The sequence below is a fragment of the Protopterus annectens genome, chromosome 13.part0, assembly GCF_019279795.1.
Source record: "Protopterus annectens isolate FY-2018-M chromosome 13.part0, PAN1.0, whole genome shotgun sequence".
In the NCBI taxonomy this organism is placed as follows: Eukaryota; Metazoa; Chordata; order Ceratodontiformes; family Protopteridae; genus Protopterus; species Protopterus annectens.
In genome coordinates, this window is record NC_056747.1 from 96142831 (window position 1) to 96168273 (window position 25443).

General features: G+C 36.9%; 1 protein-coding gene across 2 annotated transcripts in view; it reads right to left on the minus strand.

Moving 5' to 3' along the window:
• The window catches only part of ANO8 (anoctamin 8), a 751060-nt gene that overhangs the window by 126235 nt on the left and 599382 nt on the right, over positions 1-25443 (minus strand). For both annotated transcript variants that reach the window (XM_044090660.1, XM_044090659.1), the window contains exons 10-12: positions 12797-12923; positions 4429-4484; positions 3388-3462 (exon numbers count right to left, since the gene is read on the minus strand). In XM_044090660.1, the coding sequence (XP_043946595.1) occupies positions 3388-3462; positions 4429-4484; positions 12797-12923 (258 nt within the window). The remainder of the gene's footprint in view (positions 1-3387; positions 3463-4428; positions 4485-12796; positions 12924-25443) is intronic.

The following is a 25443-nucleotide window of genomic DNA, read 5'->3' on the forward strand; positions in this document are numbered from 1 at the left end:
GTTGCAGTTGACATCCTTCCCTTCATATAGAAATGATAACACCACAACTGTTGTATCCAGCATTGGAAGACAAACAGGAAGGAAGACATCAAACAAGAAACAAGTGACAGGACATCTGGAAGTCACCCAAAGGAAGATAATCTAAATGGTAAGTAGGGCAAAAGAGACAGATTTTAAGGAAAAATTAACAACACTGGGAATGTATCCAGTGGGAAAAAACAAAAAGAATAGAGAGAGATATTGGGAGAAAGTACAGCAGAAGAGAGAGAGGAGGTCATGAATGACAGCTGGGGTGGGGGTTAAGATTTAAGTAATAACCAACAAAATGCCTCTTCACTGAGAGGGTTAGAAGATGTTGGATTGTCCTGCCGAAGGGGCTGGTGCCAGAAAGGAAAAACAATGAGTTCAGAGGATAAGTGGGTTGGAATGGAAATGGGGGAGGTGTTATCTGCTTATCAGTTTAGCTGCAGCAATTACATACATGCAATAAACCAAAGTGACTTTTTCTCTCTGTTAACAAATACAGCTTCTTGTTTGTGTAAAGTGAGTGAGGAAGGGGGTACCAACTATCCCCACCCAAAAAAGTACCTATTGTTCTTTGTTAAAACAACAAATAGATCATATAGTTTTGTCTAAGAGCAAGTGATTAACAAAAATCAGAGTGCTTCTTAAAAAAATCCAGTAACGGTTCTTTCAAAAATTACAGAAAGAAATTTGGATAGAGTACACATCTGTGCCTGTTGGCTGGGTACACTAAAGGATAAAGAAAGGCAAAATGATACTGTAATGTGGAGATGCAAAATGTATTTTTGTGAAATAGTCTTTGCTGAAAAAAAAACAACACTGTGATTGAATGGCTAGCCTACTATGCCATTTTGGGGTACAATTTATTATAAAATTACTAATTATAAAATAATACAAACCATTTGTACAAAAAATACTATTGAAAAATAAAGATATGACGAAAGCTATCTTTATTTTAAGTGCCTGCTGGCAGTTGTCTTTTATTCATCAACTAAATTAAAACGAAAAAGATATTTAAAAATATGCTGTAACATTAAACCGCAAAGCTGGTTTAAATTGAATGGTAGGCTTTGCACACTAAACAATAATGAAATGGCAAAAAAACAACAATATCGACAAAACTCTAAAACAAATATAGAAAGAAAGAAAGGAAAAAAAGCAGGCGGTGAAATTAAAGCATACGGACTTGTTAAGAAAAAACAGCAAACACTTTTGGTCTCCAACTTTACATAAGAAAACGTTTCAGTCACATAATCAATGCATAAAACATTTAGAACAATTATTGTATAGTTAAACATTCACTTGGTCAATGTGTGAATGACTGAGCCCATTTTAGCAAAAATTTTAATCAATTGGGTCTGCATAGAGGAGAGGACTTGTCCCTCCTATGGATCCATTTTAAAGTCCATTTTGATCATTTTGGATTGGATTCTGTACAGAGGCTTGGTCTTTCCCCCCCTATAAGACCCATGTTTCATTCTGTTGTAGTCTTTCAACATAATGCGTGTTGATACACAATTCTCAATCATTCAGCAATTGAGCATGTGTATCATTACAGAGACTATAATTGTATAATGTTAAAATGTTTTATATATAATTATGTAAAAATATACACAGCGTTAATTACATAACTGTTAAACTAAAATGTTATACATCTACCTGTTTTCTGTTTTTATACGACTGGAATGTTTTCTTATATAGAATCAGCTGATTATACAAATTAACAGTCTGAAGAAGCATATGTCAAATTAACTCAAAGTTGAAATGTATAGCAGTGAGGAACACTGAGTTACAAATTTGGAGGAGGTGGTTTGAATTCTTCGGGTGACAGTAGCATATCCTGTGGCTGTGGGTGAGTTAACATAACTGGGTTTTACTCTCAGAACACACAGAGGAACAACCATTAACTAAGCACACTGCAGCTGACCAAACAATATGAATTGAAAGCATATTTCAGGATATTGATGATAAAAGTGCACATGCAGGGATAGAACTTTTGAAGGACATTGTGAATGATAACAGGTGAACAGCACAAGGCAATGACCCAGTGTTTCAAGTTCAATGGCATTATTTGCCTTACAGCATTTATATCAGTGGTGCACAACGTCCATCCCTGGGTCCAAATCCAGCCCTCGATGCAACACCATCCAGCCCTGGGGCCAAATCCGGCCCTCGATGCAACACCATCCGGCCCCCAGAGAGTAACCAAAATTTTTTTAAAAATGTGAAAAAATGCTATGCCTTACTCCAGTTATGCAAACTTTCCATCATGTGCTTACTTACCTAAATGACTGCAGTTGTGCACACCTCTAATTTTAGCTGTGGAAGTAACTAGTCTTTGTTGTTTATAACTTGTAGTCTGTAAACAGTAGTAAACTTCTGCAAGAGTTTGTAAAAAGTCATGGCTGCAAGCCAGAATAAAATTAAACGCAAAGTTGATGTAGAAAACAGCAATTTCATTACTGCCGTCTTAAGTAAAAATGCTAGTCACCTGTACCTATTATTAACTGGTAACTACTTACTATGTTTTGAGGTGGCCCGCAGATGCATTAAGAATTTGTGTAGTGGCCCTCCCCATAAAAAGGTTGTGCACCACTGATTTATATACTGATGCTTCCAGTTAAATGCCATGGAAAGAAACAGTCAGTGAAAAATACATTGATGACATACTAATGTTTCCAAAAATTCTTCTGGGTGTAGATGTGAACTGCAATCCACAAGCATTTTCTTCTCCAAAAAGATCCATTAAATTCTAGTACCATTTATGGATCGAGGAAAGAACAACTGTTGTTTTATGTACTTACTCTTTTCTGTTAGCATGACTGGGCAGTTTATGAAGGCAATATAATGGTAGTTTAACTTCTGAAAGCACAAACATAGATGAGTCTAATGACATATTTGTAAAGGCTACTACTCTGTGAATACAGAGTCTGACACAGTGAAATAGGCTGCAAAGCAATTAGTTGGGCAACTGAAACGAGAACATAGGCAGCAGCTAAGAATGCTGGTCATGATGGGATGATACTGGAAACCACTGGTCTCCGATTTCAAATTTTTTGAACATCTTTGCTCTTTCTCTGAACTTCCAAAGTGTATGAGTTCGATCGCCATCAGAAACCCCTTAGAACCTCTATACTGTCCAGTCCTACTGTTAAACCGTACTGGTATCTGTGATGGCCCACTGCATGACAACAAAGAGGCCCTAGGCTATAACAAGAAGATTAAGTAGCCTGACATAGTCTAACCAAAGCAAGCACACAGTTTCAGCCAGTCTTATAAATGCCTCCACCCCATTTCTCAAGAAAATGTTAACAAGCAGCTGATATACAAAGTCAGAATAGTAAACAGAAAAAAATATTTTACCTCTTTTAGCCTCTCCATGTCTTTGAGGTAGAATCCAATGTAAAAAAGACTTAGGTAAGAATTTACAAACTGAAACTGTAACATAAAGAAAACAAGATTATTTATAGTCCTGGAAGTCCTGGAAGTGTGGAAAAGAAATTAGCATCTTCTGCAGACAGACCAAGTGGTCACAGAACAGCAATTGGCTAATTAACTGCAAGTCTCCTAAATGGCAGTTTCTGAACAAATTACCATTTCTGTTAATTCTAACATGCCTCAAAGAGTGTATGACATTGAGAAATAAAACAAAGACTGATTTGCAAGTTATGAAAAAGGAGTACAAATATATATCCTAAATTATAACGTGGATTATGCTCCCAGCTTCTTCTACATTGTATCACTACCCTCCTTTTCACTGTTGATTCTTAAACCCATCACAATACAAAGGCATTGAGTTGTTCTCCCCTCTTGTTGAGTGTAAAATCTCATGCTTTGCAGGTAAACCTTCCTCTATAAGTGGACATCTGAACAGAATGATAAGCAATTAGACTGAAGTTCAGCAGCTGAAGAGAAGGGCTGCTAACTTCTAATTGCCTGCATGCCATTGCTACTCTCAGCAGCCAACTATTAGAGGGGAAGTGCAAAGAAACAGCTCTGTGCCATTCACACAAAGTTCCAAAACAATTGTCTTTTAAAACTGAAAACTGAGTAACAGAAATAAATCCTAGATCTTCTTCCCATGACATTTAAAAGGTAACCCTCTAAGTTTAAGCAGAAGTACATCTAATACATAGATAACTGATACCTGCTTCATTACGAAGGCACAGTTTCTCCCAGTAATTTATGCCTTTTCTAGTATTGGAGCTCTAGAAATGACTGAAAGCCCCGACTAGTGTATTGATTTCTACTTTCAGTATCTGGGTTGTGGTTAATGAAAACATTAAATGAAGATGTCAGCTTAATCTTGTAAACATGACAGAAATGGTGAAAGTACAGAACTGCCCAGGCAATGGCTTCAATTCCATCAATAGACTACATACTGACTCCAATTTTTCTACTTACCAAAACCACTTTAATGATGAGGTGTTTCTCATAGGCACTCTGTAATCTGTAATTTTCTGGAAATGAAAGAACAAATGGTGTTTAAAGACATTTTGCACGAATGAACAATGTGGTATCACTTAGTTTTATAACATAGAAGTCACATGGTGTTCTAATGGAACAGGAAGATTGGGCTGTTATAGGACGATTTGTTAGGAGCAGACATGAAGCCAGGAAACTGATACTGGAAATGATTTGAGTTTTCTATATATGATCCCCGAGAGCCAGCCAGCAGAAAGCTAATGATATGTTTCCTCTGAAGTACTGCTGTTACCTGTTTTTAACTTGTTAGAAACAGGAAGCGATGACTTATTCACTGCTATGATGTTTCTACATAATTGGCTCTGATAGGATTCAAACTTCAGGTTTGTGTATAGTCTGTTGTCAACATAAGGACCAATGACACATCAACATGGGCAACAGAGGAAGAGAAGTAGTACTTGCCCTTTTCTACGGAGATTTTTCTTCATTTCAGAAATATGACACTAGGGAATTTGTACCTTCTGGTGGCACTGTAAAGAGGTCTGGGTTTGGATGGGTTAGGAACTATAGTGGATGGATAAATGTAGGTTTATTTATTAAAAACAACACATGAAGTTTGTATAGAATACTTATTTTGCTTTTTTTTAATTGCAGATCAGTGAACCATCCTAATAAAGACTGCAATGCAAGAAAATATGTTTTCTAATGAAGCCAGTGTATGTTTCCTAATAGAAATAAAATTATACAGGCAGATTTAGACATGTACAATTTGTTCAGCCCATTTGCTCCTTTACCATCATGTCCCTATACCCATATGGTCTGATTATTCATGGATTAACAGGTAGAGAAGGATGCTGCGAGTAGAAGTTAAAAACCAGGAACTCGGCTACCATCTAGCTGGGCGCAGAGGATTTTCTGTATACTGTTTGCCTTCTGTTGGCTGACACTGTGTTGCATCTAGTGTAGGTGCACACTTCACACATTTGTGCTCTGCAAGAGTATGTACTGCTTGTACCTGTCAATCCTACCTCTCAACCTCTAAGACCAAGACATCTGGACAAAGGCATATATAATGGAGGAACAAAGGTCCAAAAATAGGGGCAATTTTTAAATATTGCTCTTACAAACCTAGAAAGTTGATAGAATAACAATTTTTCATTAGCATGAAATTTCTGGAGTATAAAGTCTGAAACTCGGATATCTGTCATTATTTTCTGACTTCAGTCCTCAATGATTTGCCAGTGATTTTACAGAAAATCAAAATTTCATGAGGAACAGGCCAAAAATATGAGGCACAAATTTGAACATTCTGTGAAAATCTGTACAGTTGAGAGATATGCTGTCAGTCCTACTTTCTTTGGATCAGGATATCAAAGGCCTTCTTCCAGCTGGCATTCCTGTGGCAGGAACTGCACTAACACCCCCTTTTCCTGTAGGATAGGCCATCTGATCACTCCCATTCTACCTTGTCCAGTATGCGGACACTAACTGAGATTAGGTTATCTAATGAATAGGGCCAAAACTTCTAAGCCACAGGGCTTGCTATACAAAATCCTTCTAATGCCCCCCACAATAACATAGCCTGTATTTATGTCCTTATTTACTGACAAGGAGTGGACAGGCTGCACACTGACCAACAATGGGATGACCAGATGGTGTGCAGTAATGGCAAGGCTTGCAAGGCCACTGCTAATGAAACCCAGACAAACCAATACATCATGCCACTACAGAAGTGCTTATCTTTTGGAAACCTTCTGGTTAGGGTTTGACTTTTTATCTGAGACAGCACCCATTACAGTGTTCCTTTTAAATGACAGGACTACCATTAGCATGTTCCTTTAAATGATAGAATGATAATCACATTACTGTAAACCAGATTAGGATTTATAAATATGCTTTACATTTGGCTTGCTATAATATCCTTCTCCAATATTGTGTATCTCTGTTTAGACTTGTAAGATTTTAACCTGTATGTCTTTATTTTATCAATAAAATAACTGATTTAGTAACCTCATTTATAATCAGGTCTTGGTTTGCAAAAAACCTACAAAATCAAGAAAAATAAATGTTGTAGCATAACATGCAATACCGATGAACTGCATACAGAATTTGACTTAGTGTCCCTTCAAATTATCAGTGGGATAAATTAATATGTATGATAGTCAGCCATCTCCAATATTCCCATGGCACATATCCTTTAACTTACCCACGGTGTAATGTTGCACCCCTTAACAATACCACCGGCAAAACAATAGTAGAAGCCAGGTGCAATGTAGGGAAATAATGGAGTTAAAAACATCCCCATTCATTAACAGTACCATCAACAAAACAATGGTACAAGCCAGGTACAATGTAGGGAAATAATGGAGTTAGAAACATCCCCAATCATTAACAGTACCATCAACAAAACAATGGTACAAGCCAGGTACAATGTAGGGAAATAATGGAGTTAGAAACATCCCCATTCATTAACAGTACCATCAACAAAACAATGGTACAAGCCAGGTGCAATGTAGGGAAATAATGGAGTTAGAAACATCCCCAATCATTAACAGTACCATCAACAAAACAATGGTACAAGCCAGGTGCAATGTAGGGAAATAATAGAGTTAGAAACATCCCAATTCATTAACAGTACCATCAACAAAACAATGGTACAAGCCAGGTGCAATGTAGGGAAATAATGGAGTTAAAACATCCCCAATCATTAACAGTATCATAAACAAAACAATGGTACAAGCCAGGTGCAATGTAGGGAAATAATGGAGTTAAAAACATTCCCATTCATTAACAGTACCATCAACAAAACAATGGTACAAGCCAGGTACAATGTAGGGAAATAATGGAGTTAGAAACATCCCCAATCATTAACAGTACCATCAACAAAACAATGGTACAAGCCAGGTGCAATGTAGGGAAATAATGGAGTTAGAAACATCCCCATTCATTAACAGTACCATCAACAAAACAATGGTACAAGCCAGGTGCAATGTAGGGAAATAATGGAGTTAGAAACATCCCCATTCATTAACAGTACCATCAACAAAACAATGGTACAAGCCAGGTACAATGTAGGGAAATAATGGAGTTAGAAACATCCCCAATCATTAACAGTACCATCAACAAAACAATGGTACAAGCCAGGTACAATGTAGGGAAATAATGGAGTTAGAAACATCCCCAATCATTAACAGTACCATCAAAAAAACAATGGTACAAGCAAGGTGCAATGTAGGGAAATAATGGAGTTAAAAACATCCCCATTCATTAACAGTACCATCAACAAAACAATGGTACAAGCCAGGTGCAATGTAGGGAAATAATAGAGTTAAAAACATCCCCATTCATTAACAGTACCATCAACAAAACAATGGTACAAGCCAGGTGCAATGTAGGGAAATAATAGAGTTAAAAACATCCCCATTCATTAACAGTACCATCAACAAAACAATGGTACAAGCCAGGTGCAATGTAGGGAAATAATGGAGTTAAAAACATCCCCATTCATTAACAGTACCATCAACAAAACAATGGTACAAGCCAGGTGCAATGTAGGGAAATAATGGAGTTAAAAACATCCCCATTCATTAACAGTACCATCAACAAAACAATGGTACAAGCCAGGTGCAATGTAGGGAAATAATGGAGTTAGAAACATCCCCAATCATTAACAGTACCATCAACAAAACAATGGTACAAGCCAGGTACAATGTAGGGAAATAATGGAGTTAGAAACATCCCCATTCATAAACAGTACCATCAACAAAACAATGGTACAAGCCAGGTGCAATGTAGGGAAATAATGGAGTTAGAAACATCCCCATTCATTAACAGTACCATCAACAAAACAATGGTACAAGCCAGGTGCAATGTAGGGAAATAATGGAGTTAGAAACATCCCCAATCATTAACAGTACCATCAACAAAACAATGGTACAAGCCAGGTGCAATGTAGGGAAATAATGGAGTTAGAAACATCCCCATTCATTAACAGTACCATCAACAAAACAATGGTACAAGCCAGGTGTAATGTAGGGAAATAATAGAGTTAGAAAAATCCCCAATCATTAACAGTACCATCAACAAAACAATGGTACAAGCCAGGTGCAATGTAGGGAAATAATGGAGTTAGAAACATCCCCAATCATTAACAGTACCATCAACAAAACAATGGTACAAGCCAGGTGCAATGTAGGGAAATAATGGAGTTAAAACATCCCCAATCATTAACAGTACCATCAACAAAACAATGGTACAAGCCAAGTGCAATGTAGGGAATTAATGGAGATAAAAACATCCCCATTCATTAACAGTACCATCAACAAAACAATGGTACAAGCCAGGTGCAATGTAGGGAAATAATAGAGTTAAAAACATCCCCAATCATTAACAGTACCATCAACAAAACAATGGTACAAGCCAGGTGCAATGTAGGGAAATAATGGAGTTAGAAACATCCCCATTCATTAACAGTACCATCAACAAAACAATGGTACAAGCCAGGTGCAATGTAGGGAAATAATGGAGTTAAAAACATCCCCAATCATTAACAGTACCATCAACAAAACAATGGTACAAGCCAGGTACAATGTAGGGAAATAATGGAGTTAGAAACATCTCCATTCATTAACAGTACCATCAACAAAACAATGGTACAAGCCAGGTGCAATGTAGGGAAATAATGGAGTTAGAAACATCCCCAATCATTAACAGTACCATCAACAAAACAATGGTACAAGCCAGGTGCAATGTAGGGAAATAATGGAGTTAGAAACATCCCCATTCATTAACAGTACCATCAACAAAACAATGGTACAAGCCAGGTGCAATGTAGGGAAATAATGGAGTTAGAAACATCCCCAATCATTAACAGTACCATCAACAAAACAATGGTACAAGCCAGGTACAATGTAGGGAAATAATGGAGTTAGAAACATCCCCAATCATTAACAGTACCATCAACAAAACAATGGTACAAGCCAGGTGCAATGTAGGGAAATAATGGAGTTAGAAACATCCCCATTCATTAACAGTACCATCAACAAAACAATGGTACAAGCCAGGTGCAATGTAGGGAAATAATGGAGTTAGAAACATCCCCATTCATTAACAGTACCATCAACAAAACAAAGGTACAAGCCAGGTGCAATGTGGGGAAATAATGGAGTTAGAAACATCCCCATTCATTAACAGTACCATCAACAAAACAATGGTACAAGCCAGGTACAATGTAGGGAAATAATGGAGTTAGAAACATCCCCATTCATTAACAGTACCATCAACAAAACAATGGTACAAGCCAGGTGCAATGTAGGGAAATAATGGAGTTAGAAACATCCCCATTCATTAACAGTACCATCAACAAAACAATGGTACAAGCCAGGTGCAATGTAGGGAAATAATGGAGTTAAAAACATCCCCAATCATTAACAGTACCATCAGCAAAACAATGGTACAAGCCAGGTACAATGTAGGGAAATAATGGAGTTAGAAACATCCCCATTCATTAACAGTACCATCAACAAAACAATGGTACAAGCCAGGTGCAATGTAGGGAAATAATGGAGTTAGAAACATCCCCAATCATTAACAGTACCATCAACAAAACAATGGTACAAGCCAGGTGCAATGTAGGGAAATAATGGAGTTAGAAACATCCCCATTCATTAACAGTACCATCAACAAAACAATGGTACAAGCCAGGTGTAATGTAGGGAAATAATGGAGTTAGAAACATCCCCATTCATTAACAGTACCATCAACAAAACAATGGTACAAGCCAGGTGCAATGTAGGGAAATAATGGAGTTAAAACATCCCCAATCATTAACAGTACCATCAACAAAACAATGGTACAAGCCAGGTGCAATGTAGGGAAATAATGGAGATAAAAACATCCCCAATCATTAACAGTACCATCAACAAAACAATGGTACAAGCCAGGTGCAATGTAGGGAAATAATGGAGATAAAAACATCCCCATTCATTAACAGTACCATCAGCAAAACAATGGTACAAGCCAGGTGCAATGTAGGGAAATAATGGAGTTAGAAACATCCCCAATCATTAACAGTACCATCAACAAAACAATGGTACAAGCCAGGTGCAATGTAGGGAAATAATGGAGTTAGAAACATCCCCAATCATTAACAGTACCATCAACAAAACAATGGTACAAGTCAGGTGCAATGTAGGGAAATAATGGAGTTAGAAACATCCCCATTCATTAACAGTACCATCAACAAAACAATGGTACAAGCCAGGTGCAATGTAGGGAAATAATGGAGTTAGAAACATCCCCAATCATTAACAGTACCATCAACAAAACAATGGTACACGCCAGGTGCAATGTAGGGAAATAATGGAGTTAGACACATCCCCATTCATTAACAGTACCATCAACAAAACAATGGTACAAGCCAGGTGCAATGTAGGGAAATAATAGAGTTAAAAACATCCCCAATCATTAACAGTACCATCAACAAAACAATGGTACAAGCCAGGTGCAATGTAGGGAAATAATGGAGTTAGAAACATCCCCATTCATTAACAGTACCATCAACAAAACAATGGTACAAGCCAGGTGCAATGTAGGGAAATAATGGAGTTAGAAACATCCCCAATCATTAACAGTACCATCAACAAAACAATGGTACAAGCCAGGTGCAATGTAGGGAAATAATGGGTTTAAAAACATCCCCAATCATTAACAGTACCATCAACAAAACAATGGTACAAGCCAGGTACAATGTAGGGAAATAATGGAGTTAGAAACATCCCCAATCATTAACAGTACCATCAACAAAACAATGGTACAAGCCAGGTGCAATGTAGGGAAATAATGGAGTTAGAAACATCCCCAATCATTAACAGTACCTTCAAAAAAACAATGGTACAAGCCAGGTGCAATGTAGGGAAATAATGGAGTTAGAAACATCCCCATTCATTAACAGTACCATCAACAAAACAATGGTACAAGCCAGGTGCAATGTAGGGAAATAATGGAGTTAGAAACATCCCCATTCATTAACAGTACCATCAACAAAACAATGGTACAAGCCAGGTGCAATGTAGGGAAATAATGGAGTTAGAAACATCCCCAATCATTAACAGTACCATCAACAAAACAATGGTACAAGCCAGGTGCATTGTAGGGAAATAATGGAGTTAGAAACATCCCCATTCATTAACAGTACCATCAACAAAACAATGGTACAAGCCAGGTGCAATGTAGGGAAATAATGGAGTTAAAACATCCCCATTCATTAACAGTACCATCAACAAAACAATGGTACAAGCCAGGTGCAATGTAAGGAAATAGTGGAGTTAAAAACACTAGCATTCAAAAGCCTAGCATATAGACAATAATAATAATAAAACTAAACAATAAACACTAAACTTTAACAGAAACAGCTGCTCCAGTTTGATACAAACCTAGAAATGAACTATATGACTGACAAAAATGAAACCAAAGACAGGTTTCATGGCCTGCAGACTTACTATCAATATATAACTACATAATTCAATGGACAAAGTGGGTCAGATTAAACAGATTTATATGTAATAGGGAAATGAGCTAAATATATTAACAGTTTTAAACACAATATTTATAAATCTGTAGCATACCTCTCAAACTGTTAGCTCAAGAAATCTGTACAAAGCCTAAAATGGGGGATAAAGGCCCAAAAAGTAGGAACAGATTTTAAATATTGCTCTTATAAAATGAAAAAGTTTGTAGGATAGTAGGATTTGTGTTAACATGCATTTTTCTGAAGGATATGAAGCCTGAAACTCAAATGTAAGCCATTATTTAGTGATGTCAGTCCCCAATGACTTGCTAGCATGCCACAAATTCTTTGGGGAACACACCAAAAATATGAGCAAAAACTGTGACATTCTGTGAAAATCTGGACAGTTGAGAGGTATGACTTGTAGCAGTGCTACTAAAATAAGAAGAGAAGTATTTAACAAATAACATTTTGTAAACTAAAATCTGAAGGAGTTCTAAAAAAATGAAGATGTCAAGCTGATAATCTAAATAAAATGAGGTTAAGTGTGAAATGTACAGGCTTGAAGTATAATAGTGTCACAGACAGAGATGGGCACAAAATGAACTTTATGCAGGTACACATACATACACACACACACACACACACACACACACACACACACACACACACACACACACACACACACGTACTTGTCTCATCTGCACACATATATATGTACCATCCACAACAATATTCATAGCACATGCAAACTCGTACACCGTAACTTCATCTTCTCATGAGGAGAGAGACTCGATATGACAGTTTACTACAAAAAGCCCAAACTGTTTTTTTACTTACCCAGATCATTTAGCCAGTAGGCAATTTTCTTGTAAACCTCGTCACAGATAGTGACGGTGACAGCAAGGAGAATCTTGGGGACAAATCGAGCAAGACGTGGCAGCTCTTTAATGCTTAGGACAAACTCCTACGTACAATAAGAAAGAATACAAGTATGTAAATAAGAAAATGGAAAATAATGTGCAGAATATTTAGAAAATATTATTTGATCAGACTGTTTCACATCCTCATTATACGTAAAATCACTACATCCTCATGAACCATCAGTGACATTTTCCGGAAGACACCACCAAACCTAGAAATCATGATTAGTGCTATTATTGGTATATAAGTGTTGGCCATAAAAATACACAGTTCTGCTCTGCTAGTTTCCAAATGCATTTTTGGAGAAGCATGGCAGGGGGTTAGAAATGATTTCCTCAACAAATAGGTAACAAAGAGGAGAAGGTTAACACCCACACTACACCTCAAGCAACACATAGCCCTTCTAAACCCACACCACCAACACCCACATATAGCAACACTAAATCCACATATGCAGAGGCCCTTAACTGTAACCTGCCCAAGCAACAAAGACCTCTGAAGCTGAAACGCAAACAAACACCAATCACAACCAATGAGTCACATCAAGACAATGTACCTAACACTTTAGTCATAGGTGACTCTATAGTCCGCACACTGATGTCCCTCTCACCAGGTTGAATAAGGAGAAAGGATCATGTGGCCCAGGCAGTTATGAAGAATGATACCACAATATAAGGATAAACAAAATCTGAAGGTAATGCTACTCAATGCTAGAAGTCTAAACCTCAAAGAGAGCACCCCTGCAATACCAGGCTACAACAACACAATGTGTCTGAAATTCTCCAAGTGCAACTAACACCATACCCCAAGATTCTCACTACACCTTTTAAACATACTGGAAAATATTAAGATAGAACCAAACACCCTAATACTGGGTGATTTTAACTACCCTGCCATTAACTGCTACTCATGTCCCAGCACCTAATATCCTAGACCTGGTCATTACCAACATGGCAAAGTCAGGTCTGACCATAAGCTAATCACCATCCCAAATAGAACCAAAATGCTCTCATCCAAAAAGGAAGAAACTTTTGCAGAAAAGAGGAAAATCCCAGGATGCAAAAACTCCTTACTAGCCTCAGTAAGAAACTGAGATGCCTCATAAAATCCTCCAAAGCTAGTTATGAAAATAAAATTGCCAAAGATTCCAAAGACAACCACAAAGCATTCTATAACTATGTCAAGAATCTAAATGTCAATGCTCAGATCTGCTCTGAGCTAAAACAGAATGGCAATAAATATACTGATCCAAAGGATATTGCCAATATCCTGGCAGATCGATTCAGTGCCAACTTCACCAAAGCCAAGAATACAGCATCCATGGGACCAGATGACATCATGTTTAATCATAGCCTCACCTCAGGTTTCTACCATCCCATCAGTCTGACAAGCCTTATCTGCAAGGCCATGGATCATGGAACTTATAAACAAAGACATTGGCAACCTTCAAACACTGGACCCCACCCAGTTTAGGTTTGTGAAGGGTTGATCTTGTCTCCTGAACCTGATTGACTTCTTTGAATCAGTCTCCAGAGCCATGGACAAAGGCCTTTGACACCATCCCCACTCTGGAATCATAGATAAACTATTAATCCCTGTGTCACCCAATGGGTTGCTAAATGGCTTACTGATAGAACCCACGCTGTAAACAAATCCAGCTCCAGACAAGTGACAAGTGGAGTACCTCAGGGTTCAGTCCTTTGTTTAGCATCTACTTACAAAGTTTGCAGATGACTGCAAACTGGGAATCCCAAATGATGTGGATACTCCTTACAGAAACAGAAAGAAATGTATTGTTATCCCTTTGGGAAAAACATGTATCCATGAATTACCATATAGGTGGCAGTACACTAAACACAGAAAGTGTGATAAGAGACTTAGGGACACAGGTGGTCAGTGGTCTCAATGTGGCACACCTCATCGTTAAGGGCTTTTCATCCAGAAAAAAGGAGGTCATTGACCCACTGTACTCATCCCTCATTCGACCCATTATAGAAAACAATTTGGTATGTACCTCTCAAGACGTCTGCAACAACTGGAAAGGCCGCAGAAATACCTCACTAAAAGAATCACAGGCCTAAAGCAGATGCCCCCATGTCAAACCCAGAGCTGGTGGACATGCTACACTTAAAGAAATCCCAATCCCTCAGAGCCACATGTCATCACAATAAACAAAACATGCTGGAGGGATAGGTTCCTGACCCAGAGACTCCCCAGACTCTGGAATAGATTGGACCTCTTCAAGAGGAACCTAGCCTAGTACCAACCTATGAACCTATGAACCTATGAACCTATGAATGTTCTGCTGTTTTGAAGAGAGAGTCACAGACTCTATTACCAACCAGTCAATAATCAGAGGTGGGAAGCAGGGATCTTGATTTTTAGTTTTCTAAGAATCTCAGTTTGGATTTCAGCATCTCTTTTGACTTCATCATCATTGCATGTGTTAGTATTATCCCAGATACCTAATCTAGGGCTAGTGCATACAAACTTTTACTCTTCAGTTTACATAGAAAAGTGCAGCATGATGGGAAGGCCAGTATGAATTCTCAGAAGACTGCTATTTTTTATATGGTTGTCATATTAAATGACAATAAAACATTAAAATATATTTATTTTTCTCAGAGCATATTTTCCTTCATACAAATCCTTGCAATGCTAAGTATGAAAAAAAAACACAAATATCATTTGGTATTTCTTTTCTGCTACAGCATTTTGGTGCTATCTGGCTTCCCGAATTTGAATTATATCTCACAATACTTTCTCTGTGAATTTGTTTTGCTTACTCTTTCATTTAATAGATCACATCTTAAGACTTTTGGCCAAGAAAAGTGCCATACATTAAAGTTTGCAGGTCTTCATTGTTGTCTACCCATTAGCATTACAAACTTATTGAATCTCTTGGAATTCACAGTTCGTTGTGTACTGTCATTTACGGCTACCCTCCTTCACTATCCTAAGTTCATAAATCTGCTGAGCTTTTGGGAATCACTGGTCATTTACTCTATAGACTGAGTGAAGAACTTGATACCAGACAGTGATGGAAAGCTAAATTATTCCTATGTTTTAAAACCACTAATTTAACCACTTATTTGCTGCAGAAGGTGGCATTGTTGTGGATATTGCCTATAAAAGTGTTTTCATACCTCCTTTTAGAAATGATGTAATACAACAGTTTTCCACCTTAGTACACTACAGTATGGAAAAAGAATTTAATCTGTTTTGTGAAAATAAAGCTAGTATTGTGTTTAATTTAAGTAAAAGTGAATGGCTAAGTTTACAGAAACTTAGTCAAAACAGACAATTGGTGTTTAAGCCTGCAGACAAAGGTGGAAAATTGGTAGTTCTTCATTTTACACAGTATTTAAAAATGTGTTATGCACGTGTATATAATGTTAAAGTTTATGAAAATGTAGGCTTGGAATTTTATGAGGCAGCATTAAACCAGAGCTGTAGTAACTACAGAGGGATTAAACTGATCAGTCACAGCATGAAGTTATGGGAAAGAGTAGTGGAAGCTAAGTTAAGAAGGGAGGTGATGATTAGTGATCAGCACTATGGTTTCATGCCAGGAAAGAGCACTACAGATGTGATGTTTGCTCTGAGAGTGTTGATGGAGAAGTACAGAGAAGGTCAGAAGGAGTTGCATTGTGTCTTTGTGGATTTAGAGAAAGCATATGACAGGGTGCCTAGAGAGGAGTTGTGGTATTGTATGAGGAAGTCGGGAGTGTCAGAGAAGTATGTAAGAGTGGTACAAGATATGTACAAGGGTAGTGTGACAGCCGTGAGGTCTGTGGTGGGAGTGACGGATGCGTTTAAGGTGGAGATGGGATTACATCAAGGATCAGCTCTGAGCCCTTTCTTATTTGCAATGGTGATGGACAGGTTGACAGACGAGATCAGACAGGAGTCCCCGTGGACTATGATGTTTGCAGATGACATTGTGATCTGTAGTGAGAGTAGGGAACAGGTGGATGAGACCCTGGAGAGGTGGAGATATGCTCTAGAGAGAAGAGGAATGAAGGTCAGCAGGACTAAGGCAGAATATATGTGTGTGAATGAGAGGAAGGATAGAGGAATGGTGAGGATGCAGGGAGTAGAGGTGGTGAAGGTGAATGAGTTTAAATACTTGGGATCAACAGTTCAGAGTAATGGTGAGTGTGGAAGAGAGGTGAAGAAGAGAGTACAGGCAGGGTGGAGTAGGTGGAGAAGAGTATCAGGAGTAATTTGTGACAGACGAGTACCAGTAAGAGTGAAAGGGAAGGTCTACAAGAGGGTAGTGAGACCAGCTATGTTATACGGGTTGGAGACAGTGGCATTGACAAAAAGGCAGGAGTCAGAGCTTGACGTGGCAGAGATGAAGATGTTAAGATTTGCACTGGGTGTGACGAGGAAGGACAGGATTGGGAATAAGTATATTAGATGGTCAGCCCAGGTTGGAAGGTTTGGAGACAAAGCCAGAGAGGCAAGATTATGTTGGTTTGGACATGTGCTGAGGAGGGATGGAGAGTATATTGGGAAAAAGATGCTAAGGATGAAGCTGCCAGGTAACAGGAAAAGAGGAAGGCCTATGATAAGGTTTATGGATGTGGTGAGAGAGGACATGCAGGTTGTTGGTATGACAGAGCAAGATGCAGAGGACGGGAAGAAATGGAATCAGTTGATCTGCTGTGGCGACCCCTAACGGGAGCAGTCAAAAGAAGAAGAAGAAGAAGAAGATTAAACCATTATAAATATTTATTAAATAAAAGGTATAGATTGATATTGTTCATATGAAGAGATACAATATAAATTTAATGTTAGGGAATCTACTATGGCCTATTTATACAATATAAGTTTAATGTTAGGGAATCTACTATGGCCTATTTATACAATATAAGTTTAATGTTAGGGAATCTACTATGCCTATTTATACAATATAAGTTTAATGTTAGGGAATCTACTATGGTCTATTTATACAATATAAGTTTAATGTTAGGGAATCTACTATGGCCTATTTATAAAATATAAGTTTAATGTGAGGTAATCTACTATGGCCTATTTATACAATATAAGTTTAATGTTAGGGAATCTACTATGGCCTATTTTTTTTTTTTTGCTTCCCTAAAATTCACAAAAGCTTATCAGATCCACTGGGGCGCCCCATAGTGTCGGCATGTGGGTATTTCACCCATAATTTATCCTGCTTCTTGCATTTCTTGCATAAGTATTTATTAGAAGAGGATGTAAAGCTGCCTTCTTTTATTAAGGGTGTCTTTGAATTTATATACAAGATAAAAAATATTAGATGGGAAAATGGCATGTTTTTTATTGTAATAGATGTAATAAGTTTGTTCACGAACGTTCAGCATACATTTGGTATGGAGGCAATGCTACATTTTCTAAAGGATTCTCCAAAAAAGACTAGTGACACTAATGGGTCTATAACTACCTATGTGGTTGGACCACCATTCTGTAAAAGCATTAAGGTGGATGTTTTCCAGGTTTTGAGAATGTAACTCATGTTGAGGCTTAGGGTAAAGAGGTTATTTAGTTGTTTGCATAACCCATATTTGGTACTGACAATTGCCCAACCTGGTTTGTTATCTGAGCTTGTAGGAGTGTCGGGGGTAAATGGGGCTCTGGAATCTATGGAGCAGTTATAACTGGGAGGATTAATATTAGCAATGAATTTGTAAGCTAGGATATTAGCTATTTTCTTTGTGTCAGAGTGGATAAAAGTGTTGTGGATAAACAATAATATTGCTGGATATAGTTTTTAACTTCATGACTGAAGGGGTTCAGTGGGTATTTTAAGTTTATATTCAGTTTGGAACTCCCCTATTTTACCCTTGAGCTCTTTTCTAGTTTGCTTAAATGAGCTGTTAAAGTGTAGAGAAGGGGCATTACTGTGTGTTAATTCATTTCTTCTGCTTGTTGCACACTTTATTTATACAGGTATTCTACTATATTGGTCTGTTTTTAAAATGTCTTGTTATATTTTGTGCAGATAATGACTGCTTACCACTTTAAATATTTATGTATGATTTATGTATGAGTAGACATTGGAGACATTGGCAGCAGTTTTAGCAAGAGGGTTATTGTAGGAGAATTACAGAAAATTCCTCAAGGTCACCTCCGAGTAGTAGTGCTCTAAATAAAGGTGCAAACAGAACAACTCCTACAAGGGTAAGTACTCCTGGGGTTCTCAAGTCCACAATACTTTCTGGGGAATACAAAAAAAACTGTGTATCAGTGAATCTTTTATACTATGACCACTACTAAATGAATTCAAGGGTTTAGTTGCTTGTGAAAGAGACAGTTTCTGACTACAGAATCTTTTATAATTATTTACAAAATACACCTACAGTTTATCTTTTTGCCATATTCCTCTATTTGCTTTTACCACTGACATACCTCGCAACCTCTTAGCACAAGATCTCTGGACAAAGTCGAAATGATTGGGGGGACAAGGGTCGAGAATCAGGGACAGATTTTAAATTATTGCTCTCATAAACTTGCTAGACTAGCATTTTATATAAGTATGCATTTTCTGAATTATATGAGGTCTGAAACGCAAATGACTGTTGTTATTCAGTGAACTGAGTCTTCAGTGATTTGCCAGAAAACCACATACGTTATGAGAAACAGGCCAAAATATGAGGCACAAATATGGACAATGTGTGAAACTGTGGACCGTTTAGGGGTACAGACAGTGACACTATTGCTGTAACAATGTAATGACTCCTTGACTTAACAGTGGCCTTCATTTAAGATTCCTTAACATTCTGCCAATTACAGCTCCTTTGTAAAAACATACCAAAAGTCTCTGCTTCTTCCAAACAGTTCTCATATTCCCTGCATGTTGTAAGCAGCAATTTAGTTTTTTCAACCAAAGGTTGATACAGTTTATAAAATCAAAGTAGTAAAAGAGCAGACTGGTATAAACTACTAAACAATATAAACAACAGAAAAAAATGATAGACAGATGCAGCGTGAAAAACTTTAATAAAAATATATAAAAATATATATAAAAATAATATAAAAACAAGATAAGCACTTTCGTTCTTAAACCAAATGCTTCATCAGATCTAAATTAAGTACACATTACAATTTCCTTTTATAGGCTAATGTTTTAAGCCACATGACTTCAATAAAGGCTTGATGAGTATGAACTCATATAACCCATTGCCCTTTGTTGCTTGCAGAATAGTCATCCATTTTATTTCCATACACTCTGTACGTGTCCTGATATCACCACTCCTTGGATTAATCTTGCAAATCTCCAAAACCATAAATTTAAAATAATGGTTAGTCCCAACATAATTAGTATTCTTGGAGAGGGCTTCTTAGTATCTAACTTATTTATACAGTAAAGGTGTTCCCTAATACGATCCCTCAAACAACGGTTGGTCTTGCCAACCGAGAGTGCTTTACAAATTTCACAGGAGGCTAAATAAACTAGATTACACATATTGCAGTTGGCATAAACCTTAATATCAAAAATACGTTCAGTATCTGAATGCATAAATTGATTATCTGTTCTAATATATTTACACTTATTGCAGTGATGACAGGGAAAAGTACCAACCCTACATATATTAAAACTTGGTTGTGAATACAGAAGTGGTTTATAGCATAACATCTTTTTAATAGATGGACATTTCTTATAACAGAAAGAGGGTGAGCTACCCAATGTCTCTTTACACTTTTCATCAGACAGTAGAATTCACTAATGTTTCTTAATTATGTTGCAAACTGAACTGGCATCATTGGAATAAGTAAGACACATATGAAGAGGATGAGAAAACACACTGCCATTTTCACTAGCATAACTAGAAACATTTCCAAAAATGCTTTAGTACGAGTATCTCTTAAAGAGATAGTGTCATTTTGTGCCACTGTAATCTCAGTCTCTTTATAACCTCTCTTTACAGAACTTGCAGCTAGAGTGTCAAAGATTTCATACATGTCACTGTCCCTTGTATGTAGCCATGCAGATCTAAAAAATTGGCCTTTTAAAACATTACTCTTAACATGCTTGGGATGCATACTCTTGGCATGTATAACACTATTGGTTTTACAAGGTTTACTATATAACTTTGTATCTATGCATGCTGGTGTCTTTGTTTTTTGGATGTTACTGTGACAATCTATGTCACACACAACAGTTCCTTATAGATTTAAATGATTTTTTGGAGACAACTAATATAGCTACAGAGAGTCTGAAGTTGGTAATGATGGATGTTACCTTGTTATTCACTGCGATACCTAATGATTTAGGAATAGAAAATGTGAAAGAATTTTTAAGGCTAAACACTGAGGAAAGTCAAGAAAGAATTCAACTCATCAGTGTTTTGTTAGAGTGTGTATTGGAGAATAATGTCTTCATGTCTAGGGATTCCATGTATTGGCAGCAAAATGGCGTAGCCATGGGCACTTCATGTGCCCATAGCTACGCCAATGCTGTCATGGCAGTTTGGGAATATATACATATACAGCAAGGTCCTTTTAGTCGAAACATTATGTTCTACAGAAGACTTGTAGACAATTTGTTTTTTCTGTGGAATGGAACCATGGAACAATTTTATGACTTTAAGCTACACGCTCCAGGGATCTAAACCTTGTCATCACAATAAACAAAACATGCTGGAGGGATAGGTTCCTGACCCAGAGACTCCCCAGACTCTGGAATAGATTGCCCATACATGTCAAGCAGAGTGCCTCTTTGGACCTCTTCAAGAGGAACCTTGACGATTGGATGGGAGAAAGGAAATTCACCCCAGGGATCACGTCAGTCGCCCTGCTAGACAGGGGTCCAGGAAAGTAAATAATGTGGGAAAAATAGCCAGGGAATTGTTATGGCTAGGCTTGTATAGGCCCTAGGGCTGATAGCCTAGTACCAACCTATGAACCTTATATAAATGAGAGTACCACTTTGTATGCATTTTTTAGATGTTAGTATAGTGATTGATGTGGAAGGTAACTTGTATACTAAATCATATAGGAAATCATGCCCTGTTAATCATCTTTTGTCCAGAAAAAGTATGCACCCCCCCATTTTAAATAATGTTCTTAAGAACCAATTATTTAGAGTGTCAAGACTGAACGCTCAAGATATAGATTTAAAAAAAAACAGGTTGAAGTCTTGCAAGAGGCATTACAAAATAGAGGCTACGAGTCTCAAAATATAATTAGAAATGTTAAGCACATCAAAATTTTGAGAACTACCTCTGCTAAACCATATTTTTCTAGCTATAGATCCATTGATAAACAAGTAAAGCAGATGTCCAAAATGAAGAAGATAAGAGTACCTTTGTATTATTCTACCAATGTATTATCTTATATGGATGTTGTAAAAAAATGTGAATATTTTAACTACAGATAAAAATATATGTGAAATAGTAGATTGCAAACCTAATTTTGTCTTTAAAAATATGAATTCTCTAAAGAAAGAACTTTGTTACCCGATGAACATGAGACAGGAATGTACGATTAAATGCACAAAACCCTGTGGTAACTGTTCAATATGCCATTTGATTGCTAGCACAGGTTGTTTTGAACATCCTGATCAGAAGAAATCATATAACTTTAGAGTTTTTGCAACATGTAATAACAAACGTAGTTTATTTAGCTTATTGTTTAAAATGCTTCAAGTTTTATGTTGGTAAAACAGATAGATCCTTGAAAGAAAGGGTTAAAGAACATATTTATTACATCAACAAGAAGGACAAAGTCAATGCATTGACTAAGCATGTTTTAGCTACAAACCCTAATCATACTTTCAAGGTCATGGTAACAGGTAAAATTTATGTAACAGTAAGGAGTGTGGACCTCAGAAATATAACAGAACAATTAGAAGCCAACTGGATAATCTGATTAAGACGGACTATGGATATGGCTTAAATGAATATGTACCCATTAAAGCAAAGTTAAAATTCAGACCTCTCACTAGATGATTTTATGTTGTAAAAATGGTATATTTTAATTATATATTCACTTGCCAATGTGTGTTAAATATTTTGAATTTAAGTGAATGTTTGAAGTACAAATGAATATTTACAGGCTCAGGTATTTGTGCTTGTATCTTTAAAATCTAATGCCATGTGACTTTAGTAATTAGTGCTTTTGTATTTAATGGAGTGATTTCAGATCTAGTTACTATCATCTGAAGCAGAAGGAGCTGCAAAAGCACTTATGAGTTCTAAGTACATTGATTTTAATCCAGAAACCTCTTCCATCATTGAGTTCTGCTGTTTTTTTTTGGAATTAACCTTTCGTATTTTGGTTCGAATTCACCTGTCCTTAAGCATTCCTGCATTCAATCCTGATCAACGTGAGGTTCTTCCAAAAGTTTTCTATACTTGCAACTATATTTATGCATTTTTCACATTTCTTCCCTTCTCATCTGATCCTTCACCTTATATTCTTTCTTTTACTTTTTAGCACATTCAGTTGCTGCCTGATTTTTATCTACTTCTGGTTTGATTTCCATTCCTGCTTGACGCTGATATGCTTCTAGACCAAGCAGAGAAGTCATCTTAGATTTATTGCCCTGGTGTTTCAAAACTTTCACTATGTTTGGATCTTGTGAGGTCTGTAGATATGTGTGCAGTCCCACAATTGTAGATCTATAAATGTAATCAATTTCCAAGAAGACCATACCTCCTTCGGAACGGAGAATATATAATTTTGGTATGCTCTGATTTTTATAAATCATTTGGTGAGCATGAAGAATCCTGATTTTTTTTTCCCTGTCTAATCTATCCATCACATTTTGGAGCCAGTCAATCACTCCAAAACTGTAAGTTAGGACAGAAAGAGCAAATTGGTTTATAGCCTGAATTTTGTTTCTAGATGTCAATGCTGTTTTCAGGATTAAGTGGTACTTTTCCGTTAATGGGGCAACAGCTTCTTTGGCCTCATTAACGTTTTTGGAAAGTATATATATATATTTATTTAAATATGTTTGTATAAATATATAAAATGTGTGTTTAATATCTTACAAAAAAGATAATTCTACAGTTACTAGATTGCATACACTTGGCGGTAATAATCATCGTGGTTCAGTGTAATCGTATGTATCAAGTGTGCCTGTCATTAGGAAGAAATGAGTTTAAAAAATACCATGTTCTCTTCTCCTTGTTTCACACTGGGCATGTCCGCAGCATATTCATGATTATATTTTAATTTATTTTAAATATTACTGAATCGGCCCAAATTTTATTCGGGCTGTGAGCTTCCTAGTCAAACAGCGTACCACATTTTGCCCATTGCTTTTTTTCCCAGGTCGTGAGCGGTAGTGCATCCCATTTTGGTGATAAAAAGTTGACAGCTATGTAATCGTACTAATTTAATAATTTTTTGCAAAGATAAATTATATTTCTAGACTGTGGAAGGCTACACCCGAAGGCAAAGATTGTATTAAAGTCCTAAATCATAGCATCTGAAAGGAACATAAAATATATCTACAGCTGTCAACCTCTTACTGCAAGAGTCAGGGACAAAAACAAAAATTAGAAGCCAGAATTCCCAGTTATTGTATGGGCTTTAACTTGCACTTCTGTTGATTTTTTTGATGCTAGACATTTATGCAAATATTGACAATGAACGACAACTTTCCTTATAACAAAACCGGTAACAAGGCCAAAAAAAGCTGTTGCCCTGTTAATGGAAAAGTACCGATTAATTTAAGTTTTATTAGCATTTGTTCATGTTTTGTTGATCACTTCCCAAATATTTATACACTCCTCTTGCTAAAATTCTTTTATATCACATTCTTGTCCCAGACTGGTGTTAACTTGGTGCTGCAGTTTTCCTGCTTTAAAGGTTGCTTTTGCACATTTATCAAGACCAAATCACATTCTTATATCATCTGAAAAAGTTTTGACTATTTGCAGTTGTGCTTTCAGTTCATCATCTGATGAGCTATACAATTTTAAATCACTGACAAAGAGAAGATGTGTCGTCTTTACAATTTGTTGTTGTCTAGGAGCCAGATTATAGCCACGGTCTAATCTGTTAAGTAGACAGCTTACAGGGTTAAGGATAAGACAGAATAGCAGCAGTGACAGAGAGTCAACCTAGAATATCCCCCTTTGAATTTTTATCCCTGGAATAATAATTTGTCCTTTATCATGGCTTAATTGCAAAGTGGTTTGCCACTGTTTCATGGTCACTGTGATGTAGTTAATCAGTGTAGGGTATATCTTATACATTTTAAGTACTCTGTTTATCCATGAATGTGGGATATTATCAAATACTTTTTTGTAGTCAATCCATGCCATACTTAGCTTCTTCCCCTTTTTACAGTTCTCCATTGTGACTTTATTTAGCAAGAGATGATCCCTTTGTTCCACAGGACTTTCTTTTATTACCCTGTTGTTCTATTGCCAGGACTGAATTTTTTGTTCTGTTGCCATGATTGAATTTTCTTCTAAATGACTAAACTATGTCAGCATCAATTGCGGTATATAGTTTATATGTCATCAGAAGGCAAGTTATTGGTCTATAATTTTTAGGATAACTTGTAGTTCACTCTTAAGTAGGAGCATTGTTTTTCATATTGTTAAACAGGTTGGTGT